The following is a 27,489-nucleotide window of genomic DNA, read 5'->3' as shown; positions in this document are numbered from 1 at the left end:
CTTGCTCAATTGCGAGCAATCGGACAGCTCGGTTGATCAGCATCGGAGAATGTCATCGAAAACAAGCTCAAATATGAACTGCTCACCCTTGGGACACAGCATTCACTGCCTCTGTCGGTATCCGTTTTCGGTTCCGCAACTATCCCCACAGGCGATCGGATTGAAAAGGATGGTTGCACTCAGATCTGCCAAGCTCGTCCTGGGATATTTCGCGATCCGAGTTTTCCAAGTAAGATCATAGCAATAGCAATCTGAGGTGCAGGCACAACATTGCCGTCACATTCTTCTCGAGATTAGTTGAGTCTACCTGAAGGGTGCCGCGACGATGATGGATATGGACATGTCGGGAGGGGGTGTTCCCTGGCTGGACCAGCCGGTGATGCTTCATTCGTCTCGCGAAGACAACTGCACCCTGACCGAGGCACAATGTCAATATCGCTCGGGACATTGGCGATACTGGTATGCAAATGCCTCGAAGGCAGAATAAACTTACCTGCTAATCCATATATGACATTTAAGGTACCAATCCGACCACGTGTATGCGTTGAATACCGTGTACTTTATGTGTGCGACCATCGGCGTGTTCGCGATCTCGAATTTCCTCGTCAGATACGTGCCCGACAGTGTCAAGAGGACCGCAGTGTGGCGCAAGATAACCTCCGTCTCGCGCTACTTCGCCTACCGGGGATATAGATTCCATGCTATGCAATACTGGTCTCCCTCGTTGGGGGTGATTATGCTAGTAGTGGTCGGCGCTGTTTTTTTCTTCGGTAGGTGCCACGCGAAGACGCCTCGAAGAATGTGAGCTGATCAATATGACAGCAATGACGCTTGGACCCCAGCCTTACTACTGGCCAACGAATGCCAGCTACGGAGGCAGCCCACCTATCGCGACCCGATCTGGCTGGATGGCTCTTGCATTGCTGCCTTTTGTACTGTGAGTTTCGAATTTTTCGGAACGTCTGACGAGCTACTGATAGCCATCCCTAGAGCATTGAGCGCCAAAGCAAATATGATTTCTGCCTTGACTGGTGTTCCACATGAGAAGCTCCAGGTAAGGTTTTCATCTGCATCTTCGAGAATATGGAATTAACCCTGAACAGGTGTTCCACCACTGGGCCAGCTATGCCATGTTCGTTCTGGCCTTAGTCCACACGTTTCCCTTCATCGTCTACAACATTTCGCAAGGTGATATGGTAAACGAGTGGAAGACAAGCTTAGTCTACTGGACTGGAATTGGTGCTATCATTCCGCAGGCATATCTGACCATCATGTCTTTACCTTTCATCAGGTAAGACAGACAGCCTGTAGCCCAGACCAAGACAGAGCAGAGATTAACAAGCATATTCAGGAACCGTTTCTATGAGTTCTTCAAGGCAACTCACATCTTTGCAGCTGTGGTGTTTGTTGTCTTCTTTTTCCTTCATTGCGACTTCCGCCTCTCCTCTTGGTAAGAACCATCTTTGACCTCAATCTGCAGCAAGTCACTAAGAATTGAAAAGGGATTACTTCATCGCCACCGGCACAATATATCTTCTCTGCCTCTTCACTGCGCAAATTCGCACCTATCTCATGCATGGCCTTCACCGCGCAATGCTCGAGCGCCTCCCCAGCGGTCTCGTCCGTGTGACCGTGCCAACCATCATCAAATGGACTCCCGGCCAACACTTCTTCATCCGCTTCCTCACGCCAGACCTACATCTTCTCACTGCACACCCATTCACCATCTCCTCTGCCTGCCGCGACCCAGATGCAACAGGCAAGGCATCCGAGCTGGTCTTCTACATCAAGCCGCACGGCGGCGTAACCGCCCGTCTTGCAGCCCTCGCAGAACAACGACCCGGCGGATCCAAGAGAATCCTCCTGGAAGGGCCGTACGGCGGCGTAAGCGCGCCTCACATGGCTCGCTTTGACATCATCCTAGTGATCGCCGGCGGCTCCGGTGGCGGGTTCTCGCTCGCCATGGTCGACGAGGCTCTCCGCCTAAACAGTCTATCCGACGGCAGCAGCACCAACAAGCCGTTCTGTGAAAAGGAATGCCGCCGCCGGAACCTGCAGGTCGTCTATGCGACGCGCGACACTGCCATGGCAGACTGGTACGTCGAAGAGATCGAGTCGCGCCTCTCCCATTCGACCACACTGGCCACTACGGCAGACAACGGCTTCGACACATCGGTCTCCGTGCATATCACCTCTCATCGCACGTCAGCCCCCTCACAGCCTCCCTCGAGCGGATCCGTCTCTACGTCGAGCCCCGGCACTCCCTCCACCAACGCAGAGAAAGAGAATGAAAAGGAGACGTCTGGCAAAAATGGAACCGAAATTACGACGACAGGTTCTTTTAGCGTGAATGTCAGCCGCGATGCCCGTCCGTACATCCCCGATCTCATAGCGCGCACTGTTGCCTCCGCGCGCGAACAGCGCTGTCCTGGAGGGCGGAAACCGCGCATTGGCGTAGTGGTGTGTGGGCCGGCGTCTATGTTGCATGATACCCGGAACGCGGCAGCGGCCGCGCAGAAGAGCGCCCTAGCTGGCGAGGTGGAGGAACTGTATTTGCATTCGGAGCCTTTTGCGTGAGTTTCCCTAGATCATAAATGTTGAAACGTGCTGACTATAAATGATTGCAGGTGGTAAACGCTATTCTATACATTATTTAGGGTTGATTGTCTGTCTACTCTTAAAGAGGAAGAGATTGTGGAATAATATAATTTCTAGATTAGCTCCTACTCGCAGAAAATCACGCTTCTATACCTTGAGATGGTGTAGAAATGGACGGACAGATCTAGGGTTAGAGTTCCCGGATCTAAAGTCTGGCAACTCGACCAACCTTGTAAGGCAGCGGTGGGCTTTTACACCGCTGGTAGCCCCGCTTGGATTCTGGCACTGAAACTCAATGTATACTTAGAAAGAGTGCCTAGATCTCCAACAGTTGTTCTTCTTCACATTGATAAACTTGAATGACTTATCTATTCCTTCGCCCCTTTCGACTGCGCGTAGTCACAGCATATTAACCCCGCCCACTGTGTTCCACCTGTGAGACACCTTTTCCTCTCAAACAAGGATGGCTCTTCGACACTGTGACTTTGGAGATTGCCAAAATGCGGCGGAGAGAACTTTTGGAAGCTGCATGCTTTGTTCGAAGCATCTTTGCGCTGAGCACTATGCCCCACCGCATCACAAATGCCCTTCATCTGTGAGCGGCTGCTAGATGGACTGAAGATAGACTACGTTGATTAACACTCTGCAGGAGACAGAACCTAAGGCGTATTATGCCGCATATGATGCTGCCAAGAAAACACACCTCGACTCTTTGCTGGCCAAAATCAACTTCGACGCTCTAACGTCTGTGGCTAGTAAAGCCAGGAAAGGTATTTGCTGTGTCACATTCCAGCACTGGATCATGACCTGAAACAGGCCGCATCGAGCCAGATCGGGGGCCAAAACTGCCATCTTGACTTGAAATTCGACGACGGGTCACCTGGATTGTTAGACTACGTCTCTGTGATCCCCTGCTTCCTCCACAGCCCGTTCAGGACTACGTATTCTTGAGCGAAGTCGCTACACTGGAGTTCCTCGCAGAGACCGCTGTCCCTTCCCCCAAAGTCAACATTTATCAGCTAGAATCACCCGAAAACCCGGTTGGCTCCTCATTTGTTCTTATGGAAAAGATGCCCGGAACGGCCTTGCAGTGGAATGATGCCAGCTCAGATCAGCGTACTAAAGTCATGCAGCAGTTACTGGACATATTTTTGGAGCTTGAGAAACATCCACTCCAGCAGACCGGTTCACTTGTTCCAGCGGATGTACGGGACAAGATTGGTGGATTTGCCCAGGCACCGTTATTTGAAACGCCTGGAAAGACCCTTGGTCCTTTTACAAAGCTCGAGTCTGCCTATAAAGCAATGATATCATTGCAAATGAGCGCCATTGGCAACAGAGAGATCACAAGTCTCCCTGTCGATAACTACCTTGCATTCCACTGGCGCCTCTCCGCGCTCTCATCCCTCACTTCATCCGTAGCCAACGACGGTCCTTTTTATCTCAAGCATTACGATGACAAAGGTGACCATATTCTTGTGGATGATGACTATAAAATCACGGGGATCATTGATTGGGAATCCGCTTCAGCAGAAGCAAAGCACCTGGCCTTTAGTTCGCCTTGCATGATGTGGCCAGTTGGAGATTACTATGATGGGTTGAATAACCTCTCCGAAGATGAGACTGAATTTGCACGTATGTTCGAAATCCGTGGACGTCAGGATATCTCCAAGATTGTCCTGAACGGCCGGCGATGGCAGCGGTTTTTGTTTTTCCTTGGAGGTGGGGTGGAAAACGATGAACCAACATTCGAGTCGCTGTTCCAAGGTCTTCGAATGTCTTTTGCTATTGATGGTGAAGAAAGCGTCTCGTCATACAAGGATTGGAAAGTTGAAGCCATCAATCAGTATTCAAAGGAAGACCCCATCTTGCAACGTTTGTTACGGGAGAAACGGGCTAAGTACGGAAAAGAGTAGACAGATCTAATGCTTGCTTTTGAGTAGGTGTCGAGCAAAATGTGGGCAAAATATACGCTAGACTAAAAAGTGCCAAAGGCAACATTTCATCCCTATACGGTAATCTCCACAGTTGACAAGTAGCTTTAACTAGTGCAGCCGTGTAATGGCCTGTACGGTGGTTGATAGCGGCCACCATGACAAATTTAGTAACTCATACTTTGTTTCTTACTGCTTGTAGGAGAGGAAAAATGCTAAAACAACATCTGGGTACGGGAGCCGATCAAGAGAAATAGAACGCAATGAAGAAATTTACTACGGGCGCGGACCGTAAACACTGGTGACGTTAAATTATATGCTTCAATGACTGGAGATAGCCATCCCGAGCCCCAAAGCACGGCAAGACTGCTTGGAACTTGACCAAGCGGAGCTCCGACTGCCAACCTTTCAGAGCTAGGAGCCGGACCCCGTCCAACTGCCGAGGGGTCTTTTCATGAAAAGTAGTTCCAGTCTCATGTTCTAGCTTAGGTGATTTGTCAGGCAAGTCTATCCACGCAGTTCCCCGCTATGTTGCATCACATGCAATCCGTGCATTTGTATCAGCCACGTTTCGGTGCCCGCCCTCAATTGATCTTCTCGCCTTTCGGCCTTGCGCTTTTACTTTAACTCCGAGATGGACGCCTGAATCCTGACGTGGACGCCTGAATTCTGACGTGGATATAAACTGAGTACAGAATTTCATTAGCCGATGGTCTTGACTCGTGCATGAGTCAAAGACAGTCTTCTTAAAGCAAAATGCCGTCTCACATCCTGCTTCAGAACGCAACAATCCTAGTTCCATCTGGTGAACTGAATGACTATGTGAAGTCCCTGAGGAACCATTCGTTATTGATTACGGACAACAAGATCTCGCAAATTGAACGAAATATTATTCCACCGGCTGGTGCGGAGATCATTGAATGCACTGGCAAAATTGTCTCTCCTGGCTTCATCGATACGCATCACCGCCTATGGCAGACACAACTGAAAGGGCGCCATGCTAACGGGACCCTGCTGGAATATATGCCAACCGGTCTGTTCTAAGTTCACTTTCCTTTCTGGTCGGATGGAATTTTTCCTTCAAAGAGCTAATTGTTGACAGGAAATTTGCAACATGCAAATTATGCACCCGAGGACGTGTTCTGGGGTGAGCTTGGAGGCTGCCTCGAAGCCTTGGATGCAGGTACCACGACGGTTGTAGATCATGCCCACATGAATGTATCGCCGGCTCATAGTAAGGACCATCTTGTCTTGTATTATTTGTTACTAAAATTCGGTCCAGCTTCGAATGCAATCGAGGCGACGGCGTCGTCTGGGATCAGATCCGTTTTCTGCTACACACCAACTATGCGTGTCAAGGCGTTCAAGCCTGATCTTACCGTTGACGGTGGTCTATTAGATGACTGGGTAATTGATCATCTGAAACACCTGGGTGCCACTGCTCCTTTTGGGGATGAGCGGATCCAGCTGGGATTGGCTTTTGATGGATTCATGCTACCGAAAGATCTTGTCGTCTCTCTTTATACAGAAGCACGAAAGCTCGGAGTCAAAGTAATCACAACGCATTATGTGAAGGGATATTTCAGTGAGTGGAAATGATATCATTCATCTGCCTAAGGCTAATGAGGTGACAGGCGACAACTCACTTGTCGACACCCTTGAATCGTATAATCTCCTTGGACCGGATATTCTTTTTTCGCATGCCACCAATCTTACAGAGACCGATATTTCAAAGCTCACCCAAGCGAAAGCGTGGATCTCCACGACACCTGGTACTGAGTTGCAAATGGGTCACGGTAACATTGTCTGTTTCCGAGAGGGCTGCACTGATATGTGTGCTTTGGGAATTGATTGCCACAGCAACAACTCCGGCGATATGGTCTCACAGATGCGGCTTGCTCTGCAACATGAGCGATCTGATCGCAATGAAAAAGTCATCGCCCACGGCAAAAAGACCGTGTCACTGAACCTCTTCGTTCAAGATGTTTTCCGTCTTGCGACTGTGCAAGGAGCACGAGCCATCCATATGGAAGACAAGCTGGGATCGATTGAAGTTGGGAAATTCGCAGACCTTGTAATCTTTGATGGCAACAGCCCTGGAATGGTCTGCGCTTCCGAAGAAGACCCAGTCGCTGCTATCGTTCTTCACTCCTCGGTTCGTGATATTGATACTGTGATTGTGGATGGTCACATAAGGAAGCGCGGTGGAAAGCTTCGATCTGTGGAAATCGATCCATCCATGACCGACGTGACAATTCCAAAGCAAAATGTGGAGTGGAATCAGGTTGCCAAGGAGCTTATTTCGAGCCGGGGACGGATTCAAGTTGCTATGGTAAAGGCAGGTGCCAATGAGCCCGAACGTCTGACCAAGGCTTTTACAAAGCTTGCGCACCTTGACGAGAGAAAGTTTGTTAATTTGTAAATGTCCTTCATCGTGAAATGTTCAATTTGAGTAATAATGAAACGTTACATCCCTATCGAGTCCGTAAATCCCACTATTCTAAAATCCATAGCCTATAATATGGCTTCAGATGCCTCTGCTTGAGCTTGTCCGCCACCGTCTGACCAAGGTCCATGAATCTGCAGCTATTCATCGCCTAAAGCACCGTCATGTTCAGCCAAAATATAGCAACAGGGTGTTTTAACTCACCCGGTTTAAACCTGGCTGAAACTCCTGAACGAGCACTCCAGGTGAGAGGTTGGGGAGATCGAATTCCGACTACAAAATTCGTTAGGTCATGATGTTGAGACTCGGTGTATTGGTCGGGAGGCTAATCTGTTTTCGAATTCCACTTTACTGGTCTGTCGGCAGCGGTAGTGTATTTGGTTAGCACTCTGAGGCAACTTGCAGGATGACGAACTGGTCATGTTTCATCCTCTGGGCATTGGATTTGAGTCCCGACTCCGGCACAAACTCCATCATCACGGCTCCGTTGGGAGGCATTATTACGACATCAGGCCAGCTTCCTGGATCTTTTTCGGGGAAAGATGTTCAAATGTGGGATGAACGCGCGGATCCGAAATCTACTACAACCGCTATACCTCGGCCTTGGCAACCTTTCAAGGCTGATGTTGTAGCCAGTAAAGCACTGGCCTGCCTTCATGGATGGGTGAACAACCCCAAAAGTGGTCTAGTGACTTTTTGAAGCTTTGGGTGGTCTCGATTTGCGTAACGTCCTTTCATCTCCGGCGTTGATTTGGCGTAAACGGTGTAATGCAGACAGATGATGATTAGTTCACAACTTTTTTTTATATAAATAATATCATGAACAATTGATTTACCCGCCCCCTAGTAATTTTCGAACCAGTGCCTAGAGGTGTGCAAAGTGGCTTGTGAAGTTTCCTCTCAAAAGATATACAGAATCCGGGAGGTGGTTGCCGATGGCGACAGCGATCAAGTAGTGGCTACTACCTCAGCGTATCTTTTCGATATCAAGAAAGCGCTGTCGGGCGGCAAAGTCAGCGCAACTGGTAGGCTCAATGACGGAAGAGGCCCTTCGGGATCTGACCGAGAGGCGTTATGTCAGTCGCTTTGGCACTGTTACCCATAACTCCGACGCTATTGAAGCTCGCAGCGAACCTTCAGTCTTCGAGGCTGAAAAGGTTGAATATGACCTTAGCACAGATAAATTATTCCACGGGACGCATCAAAATGAGGCAGTTACACTAGCTGCGTCGGTATGGTATGGTATCATACAACGTCATATTCTACGAGGCGGTACGAGAGCTCGGTGGAAATCCTTGAAAGTCAACACTGGGTCTCTGGGAATCATGCCGTGAGGCCCGGCCGCACCTCATTCCGGACCGTATGCCAGGTGGCTAGTGCTATGTGAACTGTAATTCGTGGTAGATCTCACACCGCCTAGATTCGACAGTCTCTAGAACTGTAGCAGCGCTTGCAATTCAATGAGCAATTACAGCAGAAGAAAATATACTCAACTAATTGAGGTTCAATGGTAGCTATGAAGAAGACCTTTTGTTTTCCATGGGTTGGGGCCTCATAATATAAGGGGGTATTGTTTTCATTGTGAATCATCGATGCTATTCCTCCAAAATGCTGGCCTCTCACTTCTCATCTCCTCAATACGTTCCTACTCTTTATTCGGATCTTCCATATCCGCCCCATGGCTAAGAAGTAGCTGCTTCACAGCATTGTTCCCTTTTGAAATTGCAGTGTCTAATGGTGTCTCTCCGTTGAGCGCTCTCGCGTTCACATCTGCGCCATTTTCAAGAAGCACTCTTGCCTTGGCAACAGAGTCCCGGTTTGCTGTCCAATGTAAGGGTGTCTTGCCCTCGTCGTCGACGGGGTTTGGATCTGCCCCGTATTTGAAAAGCAGATCAAAGAATGACATATTCTTGTTGCCGACATCCGCAGCTGCATGTAATGGACTGACGCGAAAGGAACGAGTCTCTTCGGTATCAAGACCGGTCATATCCACATCTGCTCCATGATAGAGTAATAGTTCCGCTATATCCTGGTGACCATATTCCACAGCCTGATACAAGGCTGTGCATCCGAATTGGTCTGCGGCGTTGATATCGCCTCCGTACTCAAGTAGCATTTGGACCACAACGTGATTGTCTAGAGATACGGCGTGATGAATAGGGAGGAAATCCTCCATTTGTAGGCTCGCTCCATTTTCAATAAGCAGGCTGATTATATCTCGATGGCCTCCATTTATAGCCAGGGCAAGAGGCTGGATCCCATCTTCATCGATCGTATTTGGGTCCGCGTGAAATTCAAGAAGACGCTGTATACCAATTTGCTGACCAGATGCTGCGCACCGATGTAAAGCAGAACCTGCTAAATATTGGACATTATGTTGATAAAGGAGTGGCATCGAAATTTCATACAAACGACGATTCACTTGAAGTAAGGCAAAGATTTCTTTTTCCGTCTCCAATTGTTCCATGATAAGTAGAAGCAGTTCATTTGGAAGCGTCAGGATCGACATGATGGAGAGAAAAATGGTCCGGTTCACTTAGATGAAGTTTGGCGAGAACGATGTTGAAGTATCCTTTCTAGATTTTAGGGACACGTGTTCGCTAAATTTCGGCGTGACGCTACTGATCAACGACCAAGGTTGGACTAGAGTATGAAAGTGTCGATATGAAAATGACTGTATTGGCTAGTCAAAAGCCCATGGCATGGTACTTGGCGCCTAGCGGTATAGCATTTTCGACAGGAAGTAAATACTGGTGTCCTCTCAGCCAGGAAAATATTCCCCAAATATGAGCCCAAAAGAGAGCCTCTCTGTCCTATCCACCTGATTAAACCTCTACTTTGTCTCAAGCCACTCTACCAACTAACAGGAAGTATCTCCGTATTCCTCGTTCCACACGCTAGGCATTCCGCCCCTCAGATTCATCCGTACATATGCGTTTCGTTTCAGTCTCGCGGCCACCAATTTGCCGGACGAACCTTGAACGCGAAGCTCTGGGTAAACAGAAAGCAGGTAGGCTGCAACACCAGCCACGGTCGGAGCTGCGAACGATGTACCTTCCTTGCGAGCGTATCCAGTTGTACCGGTGGGCAAGGCGCATTCCACACCCCAGAGTTTGGGGTCATTGCTGTTGACAGTTCCGGGTGCCCAGACTTGGACTAACGGGCCACCTTGTGAGAATCGGGATGGATATCCGTCGACATCCACAGAGCCAACGACCACCATACTATCTGCGAAATCGTCCTCCTGTGCAAATAAAGCCGGAATCTGGTCGACATTTTCGCGACCTTTCTGTTTGTCATTACCCGCAGCAACCACGATCACAGCACCAAGGTCCACCATCTGCTTGTAATACGACCTATATTTGCGGTGATCCGAATCACTTTGGTGTCCGAGGGCGTAGCTTAACGAGACAACCGGAAAGAATGCCCCATTGGAAGCTTCCTTTTGCTCCTTAATATCTTCGACAATGGCTTCCAGCCCAGCAAGCATCCAGTCATTATCACCAATATCGACAAAAGGAACCATCTTCAGACTGGCACCCTTAGCCGCACCGTAGACCTGACCTATAGCTTTGTCTGCCACGCATGTTCCATGGCCAGTGGGATCTGTTGTCGGTTTTCCCTTCTTATTCTGAAACTTTTTGAGTCCGTGCCGCTTTGGATAAAGCCACTCAACTTTACCCTTCACGACGCCGGCGGGTGGATCCCTTGTAAACTCCTCGTGTTCCATATTGATGCCAGAGTCGTGAACATAGATGGTAATGCCCGATCCAGCGTAGTCTTGGAAAGCGAAGTCCACCAAATTCCAAACTCGGGTGCCGTGGGGCTGCGAAAGGAATTTCATCTCCGCGTCTACAGGACTTTGTCGCCAGACGTAGCCAGTCGCGCGTTTCGCTAATTTTGGCGAGTCAAATTCATCATCGTACTGTGGTATTATTCCATCAGTTATTGAGGAGTTGGTCGCTGAATGATCCGTCGGTACGGCATTGTCGCCTTGTTCGTATAAACCGATTGGTTTAATCTGCATGCAGACGTGAGTCTAATTTGTGGCGGAAGAGATGTTAGTATAACTAGATATTGACTTACAATATCATCTTTTAAGGCTCCAAACCCGCTAGGAGAGCCATTAGCTGACTGTAAAGCCAGTAACATAATGTATATCGAGCACAGGAACATTTTGTGGTATGCTCTAGGGTAAGCTTCAGCCTCACGCTTTCTCTAGAATACCAATACGGTGAAAGGCAAAATATTATCTTTCGTTGGAGAGCGGGCTAAGTACCCGTAAATAAGTACTTTTCAGCTTGGGAGATCTTCATTTCACTCGAGGTTAGCTCCGGCCCCCGAGCTGCTCGTACATTTGCATAGTGTCGAGAGGCGTGCAAAAGGATGTCGTTAGTGCGAACCGTGCAATACGCCGAGGACTCGCAGGATTCTGCTATTCTCCACCCACGGCCCCTAGTTGACGTCGCGAAGGATTAATCTCCCACGTAAATAGGGATGACTTAGACTTAAATAGTCTAGAACCTATAGTTAGATAATTCGTGACCTCCGGTTCGAGACCACGGTACATTCGGGACTACATAGCAAATACCAGAGTCCCCACTCCTGACATTTAGCGAGATCTAGTTCTAGCAAGACTTGCTGGGCATATGGGCGTCAGAGAGTGATTCTCTTCCACGGGAGCACGGTGTAAGCTTCGCAAAAGGGGTTAACTTTTGCATTCCATCAACAGTTTACAGAGTCCAGAATTAGACTTTCGCGCTTTCCTCGACATGCTCGGATGGTGAGCGTCGTTGGAGCGGCCCCATTTTACGTGGGTCTGAATGCTGATACAGGACGCAGGCACCCATGAAATAACCCAACAGTTTGGAAACGCGCAACTTCTTAGGGGTGGTTCCGTGAACTTTTCAACCTCTTCGGAAAATACTGGCAAAAGAGGGAGCGCTAGTAGACTTCGCCCGCAGCCGAGGCTTTGAACCACCCGCCCTCAAGACACGGCCCTTCCGCCACAGCCACCGGTCCTTAGATTGCGGTCACTGTTCTGAAGGCCTTGGTTCACGGTCCCAGTTGGGCAATAATCTATAGTCCATAGTCTAGCTAGGCCTAGTGTCGGTCAACTAACAATCCGGCTATATTACTGACCCGAGTGATATTGATCGAAATTTCCGGCTGCTGAGAGAAGACACGCCGATGCTCGTGTAGACGATTGTTTGGCCACTATTCACATTGGCGCTCAATACCCACCGCAGGCCAGGTGTTGTACTCGCCGCCCTCGGTGGAGAGAGCATTGTCGCAAAACTCCATGCTAGAGTCATCCGAAATGCAGTCCAACACTAGCTTCAGATTGTTGTTGGTGTATTGGCGAATTTCCTTCACAGCCTCGGGATCCTTGTAGTCAAACACGGTGTCTACGCCAAGCTGGCGGACCAGGTTGAAGTTGTGCGGCGAGCAGGTCGTGAGCACCCTATAGCCGGACGGTTTGGCGAATTGAATAGCTAGGGTGCCGGTGGCTGTAGATCCGCCATAGATAAGGATCGGCAGAGCGTTCTTGACGAGGTCGGTGGGCAGATTCAACTTTGAATTCTTGAAAGCCTGTCCCACAGTGTTAATGCCCGCCCCTAGTGTCGCGGCCACTTGGAAACTCATGTCGTCGGGGATCTTCATTTGCAAACCGCTCTTAGTTAGGATGTACTCGGCGAAGGCGCCGTCCTCGGGTTGCACGGTATTGGAACCGTGCACTAACCCGAAGATGCGGTCGCCTTTGCTGAATTTCTTTTTTACGTTTTTACTGACGGCTTCCACGATGCCCGAATAGTCGCATCCCACAAGTACGCCCGGCGGCGCAAGGAAGGCGATGAGCTTCCAGTCGGAGGGGTTGACGGCCACGCTCACGGTCTTGACGAGGATGTAACCGTCACGTAGAGGCGGGATAGGCCTGTCGGACACGAGGCTCTCAGTGTGAGGCTCAGTGATAACGATGGCTTTTTGTGTAGTCATGGTAGCGACGAACGGCGGCGAGGTTCGTTAGTGCTACGATTGAGCAAGAGTGCAACTGAAGCAAAGACAGGTATAGCGCAGGATATAGCTTTATGGCCGAGCTCTGAGGGTACAGGTCAGCTGCCAATTGCAAAACAGCTAATTACTCATTTACTGTTGTGCAACAAGTGTCGTGGTTGACAAATTATACGTGCTGATAAAGCATACCCTCCCTCGCCCGAAGTTCGTGGTTATAACCACCGAGGAATTGTAACCATACATCAGCACTTATCGTCCAGAGATTAATGACATCAAAGTTGAGAAGATTACCTGCCGTACATTTACACCGTTGCTTAAGAACCATTTACCTATTATATAAGCCAAGTCCACATCCGGCCGAGCTTTGTTTGTCGAATGCTCTGTTCGTGCACAGTCAATCTAACCCAGAACCCTAACGGGTTGTACTCAGCCGCAAATCATTATGCCTTCAAATATTGTAATCACTGGTGCCCTGGTGCCGGGGGATACATGTGGGTATCCTTGAATTGCTGGAATTTGTTGTAGTGGACCTTCGAAAAGCGAAAAGCAGTCTTGTTGACTCGCTATTGGCAGCGGCGAGGAGTTAACCGACGCATACAACATGACTCTCAAGGTTGCGGTATTCAAATATATTTGGAGATTGAAATTCAGATTGTAATCACCCTTAATCGTCTTCTACAGAAATTCCCATCCTAGGAAAACAGGGAAGAGAACGGTGATAATTTTCAGGCTATATACCGAGTTCAAATATATCACTCCGTTAAGACGATACATATCCAGGCTATTGAACTAGACTTTGATTCACCGAAATGCATTTAATATATCCAGTTGTAAATACAACTCGAAAGGAGGATATATATCCAAAAATCAGACAAGGAAGAAAAAGAAAGAGACCAACCCAAAAAGATAAAGCCCAAAGAACGCCGAATTATGAATGAGCCATGTCCATCTAATAATCTATGACACGAAATGCAGAGTCCGAACTCCCAAGAAACAAGTCTTGTCTGACTTCAGTGAAGCAAGACTCGACGTCCTCAAAGCAAAAGGTAAAATGCAAAATGCAAAAAGCAAAAAGCATAAAGCCGAAAACAAAAGCAAAGCGCCAAAATGTAAAGCAACTGTGTGTGAGTGGAGAGTGTGAGAGTGTGTATGTATGCACGTCACAGCCTGTATATAGACCAGACCAGACGAAATGCAAACAAAGATCAAGAAAAAGAATCATATCATCAATGCAAGGAAGATTTCACCTCCTCTCAAGCCACTGCATTAACGAGGCCCTCATTCTAACATTGACCACACCGCCAATGCCATAAGCGGGAACAATCTTCCCCATGCGCGCAAAGCAGCTAGGCACATAATCCCGGCGAATCCTTGCCAGACGATCCGTCCAGGGCAGGCCACCCGCCGGCTGTCTGTTATACAGGTCCAAGCCAAGGAGATGCATAGGCGTGCTGGCGAACTGCATCAGCGCGGGACAGGCGAATTGCGCAGTCGCGGCTTTCATGTTGGGGGTTGAGGCGATGAAGTCTGGTATTGAGGGAGCGATGAGGGCGGGGACATTGAAGGAGGCGAAGATGGTGACGCTGTCGCGGAGGCAGAATAATGAATATGAGATCTTGGGGATGGTGGGCGCTGCTGGTGCTGTCTGCGCGGGTCCTCCTTTCTGGGAGAGGGATAATGGCGGACTTCTCAGCGCGGAATGAGGCTGGGTGTATATACACGATAGAGGAGACGGGGAGGTCGATGCGCCAAAGATCTTGGCGAAGCGCGCGTCTTTGTACATGCATATCCCCATGTTGACAGCCGTTGTGGAGATGAATTTGGCCGGCCCCGGCGTGACGGTGGAGTAGTTCTGGTTGCGCAGGGTGGAGGTTACGGTGTCAATTGTGTTGGCAGTTAGGTAGGTTGATGTATATAGGGTGTAGATGAGGAGGAAGGGCGTGCTGAGGAAGAAGCCGCTGGGGCGGCTGAGCATTGATCGCAAACAGCTGGTTATGGTCTGGCCGATGGGGAAGCCTTTGGAGGCTTTTTCAATGATTGCTCTGGAGGATCGATTGCTTTCATTAGCTTCTTGATCTTCCGCACGGCCAGTGAGAGGGAGGAATGTCGGACAACGCACCGATCAATAATGGTAATCAGCGGACAGGTCAGCGCGCCTGCTGACATGGCGCTGGCGACATCGACGCCGAGTCGCAGACCTATGTCCTTGGAGTTCCATGTTGGCGGTGTCGAGCGCGCGATGGAAGAGCGGTCTTTGATGGTCGCCACGGAGGGAAAGCCGGACGCATTTTGGGCGACGGCATCGGGCATCTCGAAACGAGGGAATACGAATAAATCAACGATGAGCAAACATCGGACCAACAAGCAAGTCGAAAAAGAATGACTCGAATGAAAGAAAGGTGACGACCAAGAATGGTCAAGTCAATGGGGCTAGTCAACAGGGTTAAACTTATCCGGACGAGAAAGGGCCGGGCAGATAGCCGATGCCGGAGTTCGGATAAACGATGAGCAGCCTATAAGAGTAACCTTATAGTTCAAGTACCCGAAGTTACAGCAAAACCATCATAATATTCATTGTCCTAACGCCATCCGAAATATTTGGTGTGTATATACTACTATGCCCTGGGGTGCGCCTCAATACCATCCAGCGTCACATTGACGGCGCCGGCCTGGACGAGCTAAATGCATGTAAAAGTCAGCAAAGTCCACGGTAGTAAATCCGAGCCAACACCCAACTTACCGCTCGTCGCAAATCATCAATCAAATCATCCACATCCTCAATACCAACACACAACCGAATCAGATCCTCAGGCATGGCGCGCTCCGCCCTGGTCTTCGCATCAATACTCGCGTGGCTCATCCGACAGGGCATGCTGATGAGACTATTGACACAGCCAAAGCTAACGGAAATAGCCCAGATCTTAGCACTCTCAACAATGCGCTCGCTCACAGCGGCATCACCCGTTTCGAACGAAAGCACCGCACCCGCGCCGCGCGCCATGGAGTTATGCAGCTCGTACTGCGGGTGCGAGCGCAGGCCGGGGTAGCGGACCTTGAAGCCGTGGGTCTCGAGGAACTCGGCGATGCGGTGCGCGTTACTTTGTTGCTGCTCCATGCGCACTTTCAGGGTTTTCACTCCGCGCATGAGTAGCCAGGAGTCGAAGGGCGAGAGACCGCAGCCGGATGCATTGATAGTAAAATACAACCGTTCGCCGAGAGCGATGTCGTTGACTGCGATCACGCCGGCCATTAGATCGTGGTGGCCTGATAGGTACTTCGTGCCGCTTTCGTAGACGATGTCGGCACCCAGTTCGAGTGGGTTGAGGAGGAGGGGGGACATCATGGTGTTGTCGACGGAGACCAGGCAGGCGGGGTTTGCTTCGTGTGCGGCGGCTGCGATCTTGCCGATGTCCACAATCTTGATGAGTGGATTTGTGGGCGTTTCCAGGAGAACCATGGCTGTTTTGGGGCTGAGCACTTCGACCACTTTGTCAGGGTTTGTCGTGTCGACGTGGTGTACAATGATCCCGCCGTTTGTTGAAAGGTACTTCAGCAGCCGGTTCGAGCCCCCGTACAGGTCGTCACCGGTGACGACCTCGTCGCCTGGTCGGAGAAGCCGCGTGATCACGTCGAGGGCGGCCATGCCGGAAGAGACAACCAGCGCGCGCTGCGCGGACATGATCTTGGCGAGGTGTCGCTCGAGGTGTGTGCGGGTGGGATTGCCCGAGCGGGTGTAGTCATACTCGCCGCCGCCAGCACCGGAGGTTTGCTTGAAGGTTGCGCTCTGTGAAGATCAAGCAGGTCAGCATTGACTTCCCTCTCTGACAATAGTGTATCTCAATGCTCACCTGGTAGATTGGCACACTGCTAGCATTGTACTGATCACTCCCCTCGGTAAAGACCAGTTCGGTGGCAATAGCATATCGGCGACCGGCGTGCGGGCTGGACGGCGCAGGCGAGGGCGGAAGATCATTGCCCTGCAGATCGACGTGAGGGAAGGCCTTCTTCAGAGCGCTGGATGGCCCCGACGCAGCATTGGGTGCTCCGGATCCTGACTCCGACATCGCTGCAGAGCGGGGCAGACAGAGCGAGAGAGGGAAGGAGAGGTGAGGTGAAAAGATAATTGAAAGGAAGAGGGCAGGTACAAATCAAAGCAAAGAAGAAGAAGAGGAATCAGAGTGACCTGAAATATGTAGAGAGAGAGAGAGTTCGCATTGAAAATTGTTGATGCACTCGATGACTCTGGCTTGCCCCAGAATTGGCACTGCGCGGTGATTGGCCGAGACCCGGCCGCAGCGATTTCGTCATCCGCTAGGGTGAATGGGGGTTAGTGCATGATGTTTATTCCTCAGGCATCAACCAACTACTACCATTGAACAGAAGAATACATCAATCCATTTTACCTTCCTAACACTAACGCAGCAGACACCATAGCAAAATCAATATCCACAGAACCAAGTCACACACTAGAGCCAAAGACAAAAGTAACCAAAACGCCCCATCCTGTTCCACCATATGTTTTGGGGAGCCCAGAAGAAAGTGTTTATGTACCAGCGGGAGTAGAGGAGAGGATTAGGGTGCTACTACAAAGAACTTTGTGCAATGCTTGACCGCCATCAAGCCGCCAGATCGCCAAAGCCGCCGTTGATGCCGAAGAATTGGAACCTGAAGCAAGCAAGGTTAGCACGGATCAAGTCGGTGGGAGCGAGACAGGGAGCATACCAATCTTCCACGTTCAGGGTCGTGGGCGCAGTCGGCCCACTGCGTGAGCTGCTGCTCCAATTGTCGTCCTGGCTGGCCGCGTCCAGGGCCGCGCCGCTCAGAGTCCCGTCCAGGCTTTGCATCGGCCACTGCTGGCCCTCCATGCCAAACATCTGCTGCGGCGCCGCCGTGGCCGGCATCCCCAAGCCGGCAGGAACACCGGACATCAGCTGCGGACTACCCTGCGACACAGACATGCTGCGGGTAGGGACCTGCTGAGGCTGGGCGCCCATCATTGGCCGCTGGCCGATGTTCGGAGCTTGCATGTTCGTCGGCATTTGGAGCTGCGGGTCCATGGTCGTTGGGGGAGGAGGGGATGTAAGTTCTGGGAAGATGGCCGTGCCGTCGGGGAAGAGCTGGTCGGGCTGGAAATTCTCCCAAAGCGAGGGGGAGAGGTTGGGGGATGTGCGCGTTACCAGGAAGAAATCAGGAGGAGTGGCGGGGAGAGAGAACTGGGCGTTGAAAGGGGTGGTCGGACGAGTATTGCCGCGCGAGTTGGCTGGCCCACCTCCCACAGGGTCCTGGGCACCGCGGTGTGCGTTTGCGTTGGGAGACGTCTGGCCCAGGGGAGGTTGATTGAGTTCTCGGGAGGGGGTGACGGCCGGTGTCTGAGGCCGAGAACGCTCGTACGAGACAGGAGGCGTTGGACCGCCGTTGGGCAGTCCAAGATCCATATCGTCGAACTTGCGCTTCGGCGGCTCTGGCTGCTTCTTTGAGGCAGCGGCGTGATCATGCCGGGTTCGCTGGTGCCTCCTACCGGCAGCCTTCTGCAGGCGCTCTTCCAGGATCTTGTTGCCAAGGATAGACTCGAACAATGTATTCACCATCTTCGCAACCAGCCACACCTTGGATACATCCTTGAGGGCATGCATGCAGACGTGGATCCTTTCCTGGCAGGTTGCCACAATAGAGGGGACCGACGAACGCATTTGATACACGTGCATGATCAGAGCCGAAAACAAGCTGTAGACAATGAACGCGGGGGCATATCGGATTTCCTGGTGCGCCTGCAAGTTCTCGACAATGGATGTGATCATGCCCGCGGCCTGGAAAGCAATCGTGCGCGATGGATACGCCATTTCCTCCGTTCGGTAGCTACCCGGCGCCGACGAGGCTGGTGGCATGTGCGCCCGGTGCAGAAGACAGAGCGTGGTGTAGTAGTTGGAGTGGAGAAGAGCAGCCCAGAAATGGTGTTGGGATCGTTGCCAGCACACTTCCTTGGGACAGTTCTGAAGCCAGTCGGCTAACGCCATGTCGGAGTGGGTAAGGTCCATAGCGTTCATACGGCGTGACTTGGATGCCACCGAGTACTGTTGCGAGAGCACCAGACCCATGATTTCGCACAGCTTGACATACTGCAAGAAGAATTGCACGTGGACCGGATCCGGGGGATATTCAGCCTTGATGTCGAGCTCGTCTTCGATAAAATCATCCTCCGTCACCATCTCGACGTCCGAGTCGTCGGTGTTGATTCCAATCGGCCGACCCAGCGCCACTGCCACGGATCTGTCGCGAGTGAAGAGCGCCCACCAGATTCTCTTCCAGAGTCTCTTGTCGGGCTTGCTCAGCTGGGAGGTCTCCACGCTGCGGTGCATGCCAGAGCCCTGAGCCACAACTATTGCGACTCGGGTCCAGTAGAACACGTTCTTCGTAACATCTACAACCAGTCAGTATCAGGATGGTTTCAATTATCTGAAGAAACTCACCCTCAGGTCCTTCCCAGTACCAGCCCAGGAGCACCAACGCTTGCACAATGGTGACCCGATCATCCTCATAGTTGGCATCATACAGGGCCTTGGCCCGCTTGTAGAAGGTCATCGCAGCCGGCGTTGTCGATCCATTGGCATCCATGAGCTGCGGGTTGGTGCACACTCGCGATCCGGCCAGCAGAATCGCCTGCAGCAAGAGCAGCGACGGTGGGTTTTTGGGGTCCCGGTACTGGCGCATGAACCGACTGCGGTTGATGATGGGCACGACGGGCGCGACCCATTTGAAATAGGCATCGACCAGCTCGTCACACAGCGGCTTCGGTGGAAGAAGAAACGCACCACGCTGGTGGAGAATGTCAATCTCCAGATTATCCAAGTCTGTCAGACGCGCACGAGACCCTCTGATATTCGGCGGCAGTGGGTAGTGGACCACATCTGTCGTGCCGTGACGATCCTGAACCAACAGCGACAAATTCGACGATTCGCCCAGATATGCCACACGGCCTGCCTCTTTAATCGGGGCGCGCGCAAACTTGGGCTTCATGAACTGCGCATAGGCATTGTCCGCCGAGGCCTGCATGGCGGCCTCCGACTCGGTGAGAGAGGTGACCGGCATGCCGTCGACGGCCATCCGGTTGCTTCGGTATCCAAGCACCTCATCCTTCTCGTCTGAGTCGGTCGAATGCCCCTGTTGGTCGTTGAATACGGCAGGCAAGTCGGAGCCGGCCGAGGGTCGGAAGTGAGCAACCGCCGCGTCGACCACGGACGATGCACTTGGAGGCGGACTGTCACCGTACTCACCGCCCTCCTTGCCCTTAGATTGGCCTGTGTTCTTCTTGCGTTTCGGGGTAGGGATCTTGCACTCGATGGAGAAGGCGACACAGTTGGTGCAGGGGACGCCCAGGCTGGCGGCGTCACAACGAACCTATTTCATACGAAAGTCAGAACAAGCGACCGTATCAATTTTGTTCGGGGCTACTTACCTTGCGGGAATGGCATGTCTAAAACACGACAATAAAAAAAAACGTGGTCAGCTTGGTCACCAGAAATACATATTGTGTGTGTGGTGCTGCTTGTTTGCGATAAGCAACGGGGCCGAGGTGCCGAGGCACCCTCCCCCCAGCAGCATCAGATCGATCGCGTCTCGACCGTCGAAACAAAAAGGACGTACCTCGCACGCGCGTGATGCACGTTGTCTAGAGATTAGATAAATCCAGTCAACATCTGATAAAATAGTGAAACATCGCCTAACGTCGCCGCAAAATCTCCGTCTCTCTCTTCTCTTTGCGCCCGAAACAAGACCCCGCGACCGCAACGGCCCCCATCAAACACAGGAAAAGTGCATTGCTTACCTTCTGAAACTCATCTGTGAATTGTTCGGACCACCGCGCACGGTGATCCCGGATGTTCCTGTCGAGCCCGCGGCGCTGGGAGCAGGGCTGCCGTGGTTGGCCGGGTATGATTCGGCGTGCGACTCCGTCGTAGTGCTCATGGCCGACTGCCCAGGCACTGGATCGACTTCCACTCGAGTCTGTAGGGAGGGGCGGGAGGGTAGGGAGCGAGGGAGAGAAGGTAGGTGAGAGTCGGAAGAGGAGGGGGCGGAGAGGAGGAGGAAGAGTATAAAGGAGGGACTGGGACTGGGGGGAGAGAAAGGGGATTTGTGTGGGAGGATGAGGATAGGCTGGGTCAGGGAATTGGGATGGAGGGAGGGAGGGTAGACTGGATGGACTGCAGCCTACTCGCGCGCCACTCAAACCGGAAGGGGGAAGAAAAAGGACCGGAAGAGGAAGAAGAGGTGGAATGAATGGGAAGGGGAATATCAGAATGGCTGGATGGATGGGATGGGATGGGATGGGATGGACTCTGAAGGGAAAACGGTGTGGTGTGTGGCAATACGGATCATCTGAGGTCATGGTGGAGATGAGGGTGTAGAGTGGCTGATACGACTAGGCGGTAATGGTCTGATGCGTGAGTGAGCTCGAGGTATATAATAGCGACTGTGTCTACACTCTTCAGTTCCGGTCTTAATGTAATGATATATGGTACACTACCTCCTCTATACTCCGTCGGTGGTGGAAGAGTCGAGAACTGGGGAGTCTCACTGGTTTCACCCCAGTCCACTCCACCGCCGTGGAAATACCACACCAGACCACCTTCAGCCTCTTCCTCCCCGCCAAAGGGGGCGGAATCGATCAATCCGACGAACGCACCAACCACCACGGTAGGTAACAACAACACTAATAATCACGGCCTTAAGATACAGTAACCTCACTACGATGGAAGAATCCGGTTCTCGGCCACCTTAGTGAGACAATAGCGCCAGAGCCACTACGCAGATCTACTCAGCCGGAGATCATGCGAGCCGATCACCACTATTTCCAACTGTGGGAAGTAAGTGTTAGATTTTGCGGGGAACAGGAAGTACGGAAATACGCGAAGGATGGATGCGGGCGTCTGCGGGGATGGTGGCAGGGGCTGATAGTCAGTGCGCGTTCTGGCTGACCCGTAAAGAAGGCGTATAGGATGTTGGTAGATAGAGAGGAACAGAGAGACGGTCAGATCTTGTGATGCCGAGGTTCAACTGTTCCGCCCAGCTTGGGCCAATCAGGTGGTCTCTGAATAAGCTAAGCCCGCCATCCATGTCAGGCACCATGGACTGCAGTGGATACTCGCGGGGACCATGGAAGTCAACGAATGAGGCCAGTTCAGAGGAGCGGTCCATGTATTCAACATCAACGACCGTAGCTAGGAATACAGTAGGTACAAGAGTCCCGGCCCCAATTAAAAATCAAGACTGACCCAAGTAAGTATGCAAGTATCAGCCACCCTTCTTCTTCGCCTTCGTCTTCATCTTCTTACTTCCCCCGTTTCCGTTCCCGTTCGTCGGCGGACCTCCGCCTCCACCCTCATGCCCGCATTCCACGGAACCCTCCACAGCACTCGCCACCTCCCCCAGCTTGGAAGCAGTAGTGGGCCACGGCCCAAACTCGACGCCGCTGATGAACACCTCGCTGAGGAACTCCAGGCCCGCGACGAAAGTGCACAGGAAGCTAGCGATGCAGAAGTGGCTGATCGTCATGCCGATATCCAGCCACGAGCCCTCATCGCGCACCATGTAGAAGAAGTTGAGGGTCATCACGTCCGAGAGCGCCATCACCACCATGAACAAGGCGCTGGGCGCGACTTCTAGACGGCGGTTGAGGATCCCCAGATTGGCGCTGATGATGGCGAAGGGAATTAGGATTTGAAAGATGAGGAGCGCGGCTTGGCTGAAGGGGTTGAACACGGGAACTAGGCGGACGACGCTGTCGAGGGAAAAGGTCGAGACGGAGGCGACGTTGCCGGTGCTGAAGAAGGCGGACTGTAGTAGGAAGAAAAAGAATAGGGCCACCCGGGTGTCGGAGAGGGTGAGGGCTCGGTAGTGGTATGTCTGTCCCTCGACAGTGGCCGTCGCCGTGTCGGATTTCCTGTTGTCCAGGACAGGCCTCGATCCAGCCGTGTGAACGTAGATGGCGTGTTCGAGGCGCACCCATGTTACGAGGGTCATGCAGAACACAAAGTAGAACAGGCCCTCGTAGGAGATGGCGAGGATGATGAAGGTTGGTGAGAAGGTCAGGAAGAGGACCATGAGACGGTGCAGGTAGTGGCTGTTAGGGTAAAGGCGATGCAGGAAGGGCGATGCGAGGGAGGCCACTGCGCAATATTAGATAGGATCCGAGAGACATGCAACTTCAAAACTTACCTAGGACGAACCACCCCACCACCAAGTTTCCAAAAGGCAACCCCTGGCGAGCCTGAAGAGAGAAGACACTAGACCGGGTGACAACCAAGGCGAGCAGAATCATGCCGATCTGTGAGCCCATGATAATCCGCGCGCCTAGACTGCTGAGGGAGGCTTGCGATGAAGAACCGCGGTGGCCAATGATGGCATCCTCGAAAAGCAAATACAAAACGCCGGTGAAGAACATCAGAAACGCGCCATAGGTACTTGACAGCCGGTCAACAGGTATTCAATTGGTGGTTCAAGAAACCTACATGGTATCAATGTTCTCCATTTTGGTCACCGGGAGAAGAGTAAACGTGGCCATCAATCCACTGGCAACTGCCCATGTTGTCGATAGAAGCACATGGTTGCGAATGAAGTCCATGCCGTAGAAAGTAGGCCAGAAAACGGCCAAGGCAAAGCAGACAGTGAATATTTCCCGATGGAAATAGGATTGGACCTGGCGAGGAACGAGTCAGAAATTGCAGAGAAAAAGAAGAGTGAGACATACGAGAGCCTCAAGGACAGCAAGGAATGCTAGCAACTGGAGTCCAAAAGTCAGGTAGCCCTTGAACGAACGGACATGACCGAGAACAATCTCCCGGCCGGCAGTCAAAGCCTTGCGGCGAGCGAAAACTTCTTCCCAGAAGTAGACGGGGAACACGCCGTAGAAGTAGTACCGCCATGAGGACCCTTGGTAGAGGAAAACAGAAAACAAAACCACTAGAATGGATGAGAAGAACATGGTGCTGGCCATCGTCCGATTTGAGTCCGTGGCGCCATGCAGGACGTGCAGGTCAATCACCGAAGTGAGAGCGTACGCGATCCAGCCCAAGTAGCCCAGAGAAACGACGGTGCGCAGGAAGAGCCAATCGTACGTTTGCAGGTAACGCAGACCCTCAAGCGCGGTGGACAACAGTTCCGATGATAAAGCAATGGACTCCTCATAAGCGCCATTGGTGATAAGTGCTTCAACTTTGGAGAGTCTTCCTTCGACAGAGGTTTCTTCATGGCCAGAAAGAGGCTCGAAGGGCACGTACCGAAGCACGGCCTCCCTTTTCTGCTCTTCCTTGACCCGGTACATCTCTAGCACACCCCGCGTATTTGCAAGAGCGGCCATTGCTTTCTCCTGTGGGCTGGCATCGAGATATGCCAGCGGCAGTTGGCCCACAGAATTCACAGGGTAGTCCAGGCCAACCAGATATGCCATGAGAGCAGCCACATCGGCCTGTGCCACGTCATGGCGGAGGACCTGGTCAAATCCCCAATCCGACGAAAACCCGTCTTCGTGGCCAGTCACATCCGCGCCATTGGTAGTTTTGGGGCTCGCAACCCCGGATCCCCAGGCAACCAACGGCGTGCGGGTGTTGTCCGGATGCCCGTCTCCATGGCTACCCTTGTCGCTCATCCCGTGGTCCGCGGTGAAGACGAATGCTGTTTTGCCATCTCCGTAGAAATCCTGCACCAATTTTGTAACCGATTGCACTCCCTTGTCGACGATCTTGATGTTGTGCAGGTATTCCTTGGAGTAAGGGCGAAAGGCATGGCCGGTGGTGTCCAATCCCAGCAAATGCAGGAAAAATACTAATTTGTCGTCGCGCAGCTTCCGATCCAGCTCCGGGTCGGTCTTTGCAGACTCGAACAGCCCGTGCACTTTGTCAAATACCCAGGTATCCAGGTGTGTCGCGTCCACGGTGAAATCCTCCGCTTCCTCGCTGTACGTCTCCGCGTCCACCCTGCCGGGTACCGCGCCTTCCTTAAACATGGGAAGGATATCCGGACTACCCCAGCTCCACGTGTGCCGACTCTGGTTAAATACGCTATCAAAGTTGACAGGGTTCATCTTCCAACCCGTTGTCACAGCCGAAACATCCTCGTACAGGCCCGCGATGAGTGCAACATGGCCGGGGCGAGATTCGGTGGGGACGCGAGTATGGGAGACGCCAAACGTGCCATGTGAGAGCACCTGCGAGCGAATAAAAGGTGCCAGGCGGATCAATTGGTTGCTGTCGCGATCGGGGGATTCGGGGGATGGGTCTGGGAAGGCCTGGAAAGCCTTGTCGGCGCGTAGACCGTCGGCGACGAACAGGACAAGACGTTTTGCGGGGGCATCGGTGCCAGCGGGTCTTTCGACACCGTAGGATCGCATGCCCCGAACAATGGGGCTCACGAAGTAGATGTCGAAGATGGAGTAGGTATAGATCAAGTGGAAGACCACGGCGAGGGTAAGGAACCCAAGGCGACCGAGACGCGCCATGATTTCGCTCCGCTCACAGGGGGTTCCAAAGGAATGCCGGGGTTGGAGAAAGAAAAGAGTGGACAGAATCCCCTGGATGGAACAAAAACAAGAAGTTGCGGACACTCGTTTGGGGAACTTGGGGGGACTTGGCGGTGAGCCAATAAGGCCGTGTCAATGGAGATTTTGCCAGGCACGAGTATAAAACAAGGTAGATTACTGGGCTATAGGACCAGAAAAGGCGACAAGTTGAATATTTACAAGAACAACAAGAGCGGTATCCAAAAGAAAAGAGGAAACTCCAAACACAACCACCCAAACACCTATATAGCACCATACCTACTGCGCCGAACTCGATCGTCGCTTGGTCAATGCATCCATCACTCTCGTGTAAAACTTGGACGCTTGCTGCCGATTGAAAGTAATGTCTACCGTCAAGAAATCCGGCAGGATATCCACCAATTCACGGTCACGGTTAGCATCCAAGAGAGGGAGATACTGGAATTCCGCAGTCTCGTAGTCAGCCGCGGAGGCCATTGGAATGGCTAGTTTGAAATGCAGAGCTGCCAAGGTTTAGCAATTATCCAGATCAAAAAGACAGGAGCAAACTTACATCCGTTGACGCCGGTCTGAATACAATCATACAGGTGATCCGATTCGCGGGTTTTAACATCGCGGACGATCAAACCCGTGAGATCACTGTACAAATCTTCCTTGAGCTGCGCGACCTGTGCAGCTTCGGCACTAGCGGCCAATGTTGCGCGACTGGCTCCTCCACCCTTGATAGCACTGCCGGGAGCCTTTGCAGCGCTCTCGAGACTCGCAGCTGTGTTTCGCGCAGCTGCGAGCTTCGTTCCGAGCGTCTTGATCTCAGATTGTGCGGAAGCAAGCTGATTGCGCGCCTCGTCGGCCTGTGCCTGGAGCCGTGCCATCTCAGTGTCGCGGTCTTTTAATTGCTTTTGGAAGCCGCGACTCTGCTGTCCTAGAGCTCGCTGCGCCTCCAACTCCGATTTCAGGGAAGCAATCAACTCATTCGATGCTAGCAGGTTTGTTAGCTTTGCTCCATAACTTGTCACTTGAATGAACATACCCGTAGTGACATTTTCACATTGCTTCCGCAGCTTCTCCATATTGGAATTTGCTTCGACAATGCCAATTTCGCGAAGATTACGGTATTTGATCTCCAAAGCATCATGTTTTTTGGTGAGTTCACCCAACCTCCGTCGCAAGTCGGGATCCCCGCCGTTGGGCTCGGACTCCATGCCCAGTCTGCGCTTACGAGGAGAGGAATCTTGAGAGTTTCGCAAAGCGGTAATTCGAGCACGAGCGTTCTTGGTCACATAGCGACTGGCACTGGGCGGATCTGGGAAAACGGTCTCGTCCACCCCATCTTCTGCATCATACTCCTCGTCTTCCCGCTGTGACTCGGGCACTTCAGGCTTGGCGATCTGCCGCCGTGATCCACGGGGTTCGGCCAGTGCCTGCGAGGTTCCACTGGAAGCGATTTTCCGCGTACCGGTGGGTGTGAATTCGAATTCACCATCGGTCTGCATTTGCTTTGTCGTACTAGTTGCCGTTGTCGCGCTGGTCATGCGAGGGCGTCCTCTGCCACGCGTCGCCGCAGGTTTTCCTGCGTTTGCAGTCTTTTTCTCCGTCCGGGCAGCAGGATCCTCATTTTCTTGCTCATAGTCGTCGGCGCCGTCGGTTCCCACCGACGCTGCGCGACTACTGCCTCTTGGCCTTCCTCGCTTAGCGGGTTGTTTGGTTGCAGCTGTCGCGGCCTTGGTTTTGGGCTCCGGCGCATCCTCATGCGAGATGCGTGGTCGACCGCGTCGCTTCTTGGCGGGGGCTTCGGGGTTGGCAGGAAGGTTCTCATTTTCGGTCAATTGGATGATGTCCTCGTCGTCCGAGTCAACGAGTCCCGAGATCTTGGAGGGCGCTTTCCGCTTCGGCATGGCGGGGATGGATAAGAATGATGTGAAGGAGGGAGATAACTAACTTAACTATGGGATCAAACACGCGCGAAA

At 52.0% G+C, this 27,489-nt stretch overlaps 10 protein-coding genes across 10 annotated transcripts; 3 read left to right on the top strand and 7 right to left on the bottom strand.

Annotated features, from left to right (window-relative positions):
- Window positions 1-325: 325 nt before the first annotated feature.
- Window positions 326-2,577, top strand: N7474_010734 (ferric reductase family protein; the record flags this gene model as incomplete). Its single annotated transcript, XM_057202144.1, has 7 exons — window positions 326-459; window positions 520-770; window positions 823-937; window positions 991-1,054; window positions 1,104-1,291; window positions 1,352-1,450; window positions 1,503-2,577. 7 exons carry the CDS (start codon window positions 326-328, stop codon window positions 2,575-2,577), a joined length of 1,926 nt encoding a protein of 641 aa, XP_057047428.1.
- A 484-nt stretch (window positions 2,578-3,061) lies between these two features.
- N7474_010733 (phosphotransferase family protein) lies at window positions 3,062-4,514 on the top strand (the record flags this gene model as incomplete). Its single annotated transcript, XM_057202143.1, has 3 exons — window positions 3,062-3,193; window positions 3,248-3,342; window positions 3,491-4,514. The coding sequence occupies 3 exons, from the start codon at window positions 3,062-3,064 to the stop codon at window positions 4,512-4,514; spliced, it is 1,251 nt and encodes a 416-aa protein (XP_057047427.1).
- A 774-nt stretch (window positions 4,515-5,288) lies between these two features.
- Window positions 5,289-6,954, top strand: N7474_010732 (uncharacterized protein; the record flags this gene model as incomplete). The annotated part of the gene is made up of 4 exons (XM_057202142.1): window positions 5,289-5,565; window positions 5,635-5,766; window positions 5,815-6,117; window positions 6,167-6,954. The coding sequence occupies 4 exons, from the start codon at window positions 5,289-5,291 to the stop codon at window positions 6,952-6,954; spliced, it is 1,500 nt and encodes a 499-aa protein (XP_057047426.1).
- A 1,669-nt stretch (window positions 6,955-8,623) lies between these two features.
- On the bottom strand, window positions 8,624-9,487 carry N7474_010731 (ankyrin repeat domain-containing protein; the record flags this gene model as incomplete). The annotated part of the gene is made up of 1 exon (XM_057202141.1): window positions 8,624-9,487. The coding sequence occupies one exon, from the start codon at window positions 9,485-9,487 to the stop codon at window positions 8,624-8,626; it is 864 nt and encodes a 287-aa protein (XP_057047425.1).
- A 351-nt stretch (window positions 9,488-9,838) lies between these two features.
- Window positions 9,839-11,005, bottom strand: N7474_010730 (uncharacterized protein; the record flags this gene model as incomplete). Its single annotated transcript, XM_057202140.1, has 1 exon — window positions 9,839-11,005. The coding sequence occupies one exon, from the start codon at window positions 11,003-11,005 to the stop codon at window positions 9,839-9,841; it is 1,167 nt and encodes a 388-aa protein (XP_057047424.1).
- A 1,190-nt stretch (window positions 11,006-12,195) lies between these two features.
- On the bottom strand, window positions 12,196-12,975 carry N7474_010729 (zinc-binding alcohol dehydrogenase family protein; the record flags this gene model as incomplete). The annotated part of the gene is made up of 1 exon (XM_057202139.1): window positions 12,196-12,975. One exon carries the CDS (start codon window positions 12,973-12,975, stop codon window positions 12,196-12,198), a length of 780 nt encoding a protein of 259 aa, XP_057047423.1.
- A 1,261-nt stretch (window positions 12,976-14,236) lies between these two features.
- Window positions 14,237-15,303, bottom strand: N7474_010728 (uncharacterized protein; the record flags this gene model as incomplete). The annotated part of the gene is made up of 2 exons (XM_057202138.1): window positions 14,237-15,035; window positions 15,113-15,303. The coding sequence occupies 2 exons, from the start codon at window positions 15,301-15,303 to the stop codon at window positions 14,237-14,239; spliced, it is 990 nt and encodes a 329-aa protein (XP_057047422.1).
- Window positions 15,304-15,608: 305 nt separating this feature from the next.
- On the bottom strand, window positions 15,609-17,057 carry N7474_010727 (cystathionine beta-lyase STR3; the record flags this gene model as incomplete). The annotated part of the gene is made up of 3 exons (XM_057202137.1): window positions 15,609-15,671; window positions 15,734-16,777; window positions 16,842-17,057. 3 exons carry the CDS (start codon window positions 17,055-17,057, stop codon window positions 15,609-15,611), a joined length of 1,323 nt encoding a protein of 440 aa, XP_057047421.1.
- A 552-nt stretch (window positions 17,058-17,609) lies between these two features.
- farA (CeGAL family transcription factor) lies at window positions 17,610-20,955 on the bottom strand (the record flags this gene model as incomplete). The annotated part of the gene is made up of 3 exons (XM_057202136.1): window positions 17,610-19,411; window positions 19,461-20,388; window positions 20,857-20,955. 3 exons carry the CDS (start codon window positions 20,953-20,955, stop codon window positions 17,610-17,612), a joined length of 2,829 nt encoding a protein of 942 aa, XP_057047420.1.
- Window positions 20,956-21,945: 990 nt separating this feature from the next.
- N7474_010725 (mannose-ethanolamine phosphotransferase MCD4) lies at window positions 21,946-27,417 on the bottom strand (the record flags this gene model as incomplete). Its single annotated transcript, XM_057202135.1, has 8 exons — window positions 21,946-22,208; window positions 22,290-23,156; window positions 23,206-23,450; window positions 23,499-23,686; window positions 23,738-25,610; window positions 25,806-26,025; window positions 26,076-26,501; window positions 26,553-27,417. The coding sequence occupies 8 exons, from the start codon at window positions 27,415-27,417 to the stop codon at window positions 21,946-21,948; spliced, it is 4,947 nt and encodes a 1,648-aa protein (XP_057047419.1).
- Window positions 27,418-27,489: the final 72 nt, after the last annotated feature.

This window comes from Penicillium riverlandense (genome assembly GCF_028828495.1).
Source record: "Penicillium riverlandense strain IBT 135883 chromosome Unknown utg000011l_segment0_segment0, whole genome shotgun sequence".
NCBI lineage: Eukaryota > Fungi > Ascomycota > Eurotiomycetes > Eurotiales > Aspergillaceae > Penicillium > Penicillium riverlandense.
Note: the sequence above shows the minus strand (reverse complement) of the source record. Positions and strands in the feature narration are given on the sequence as shown.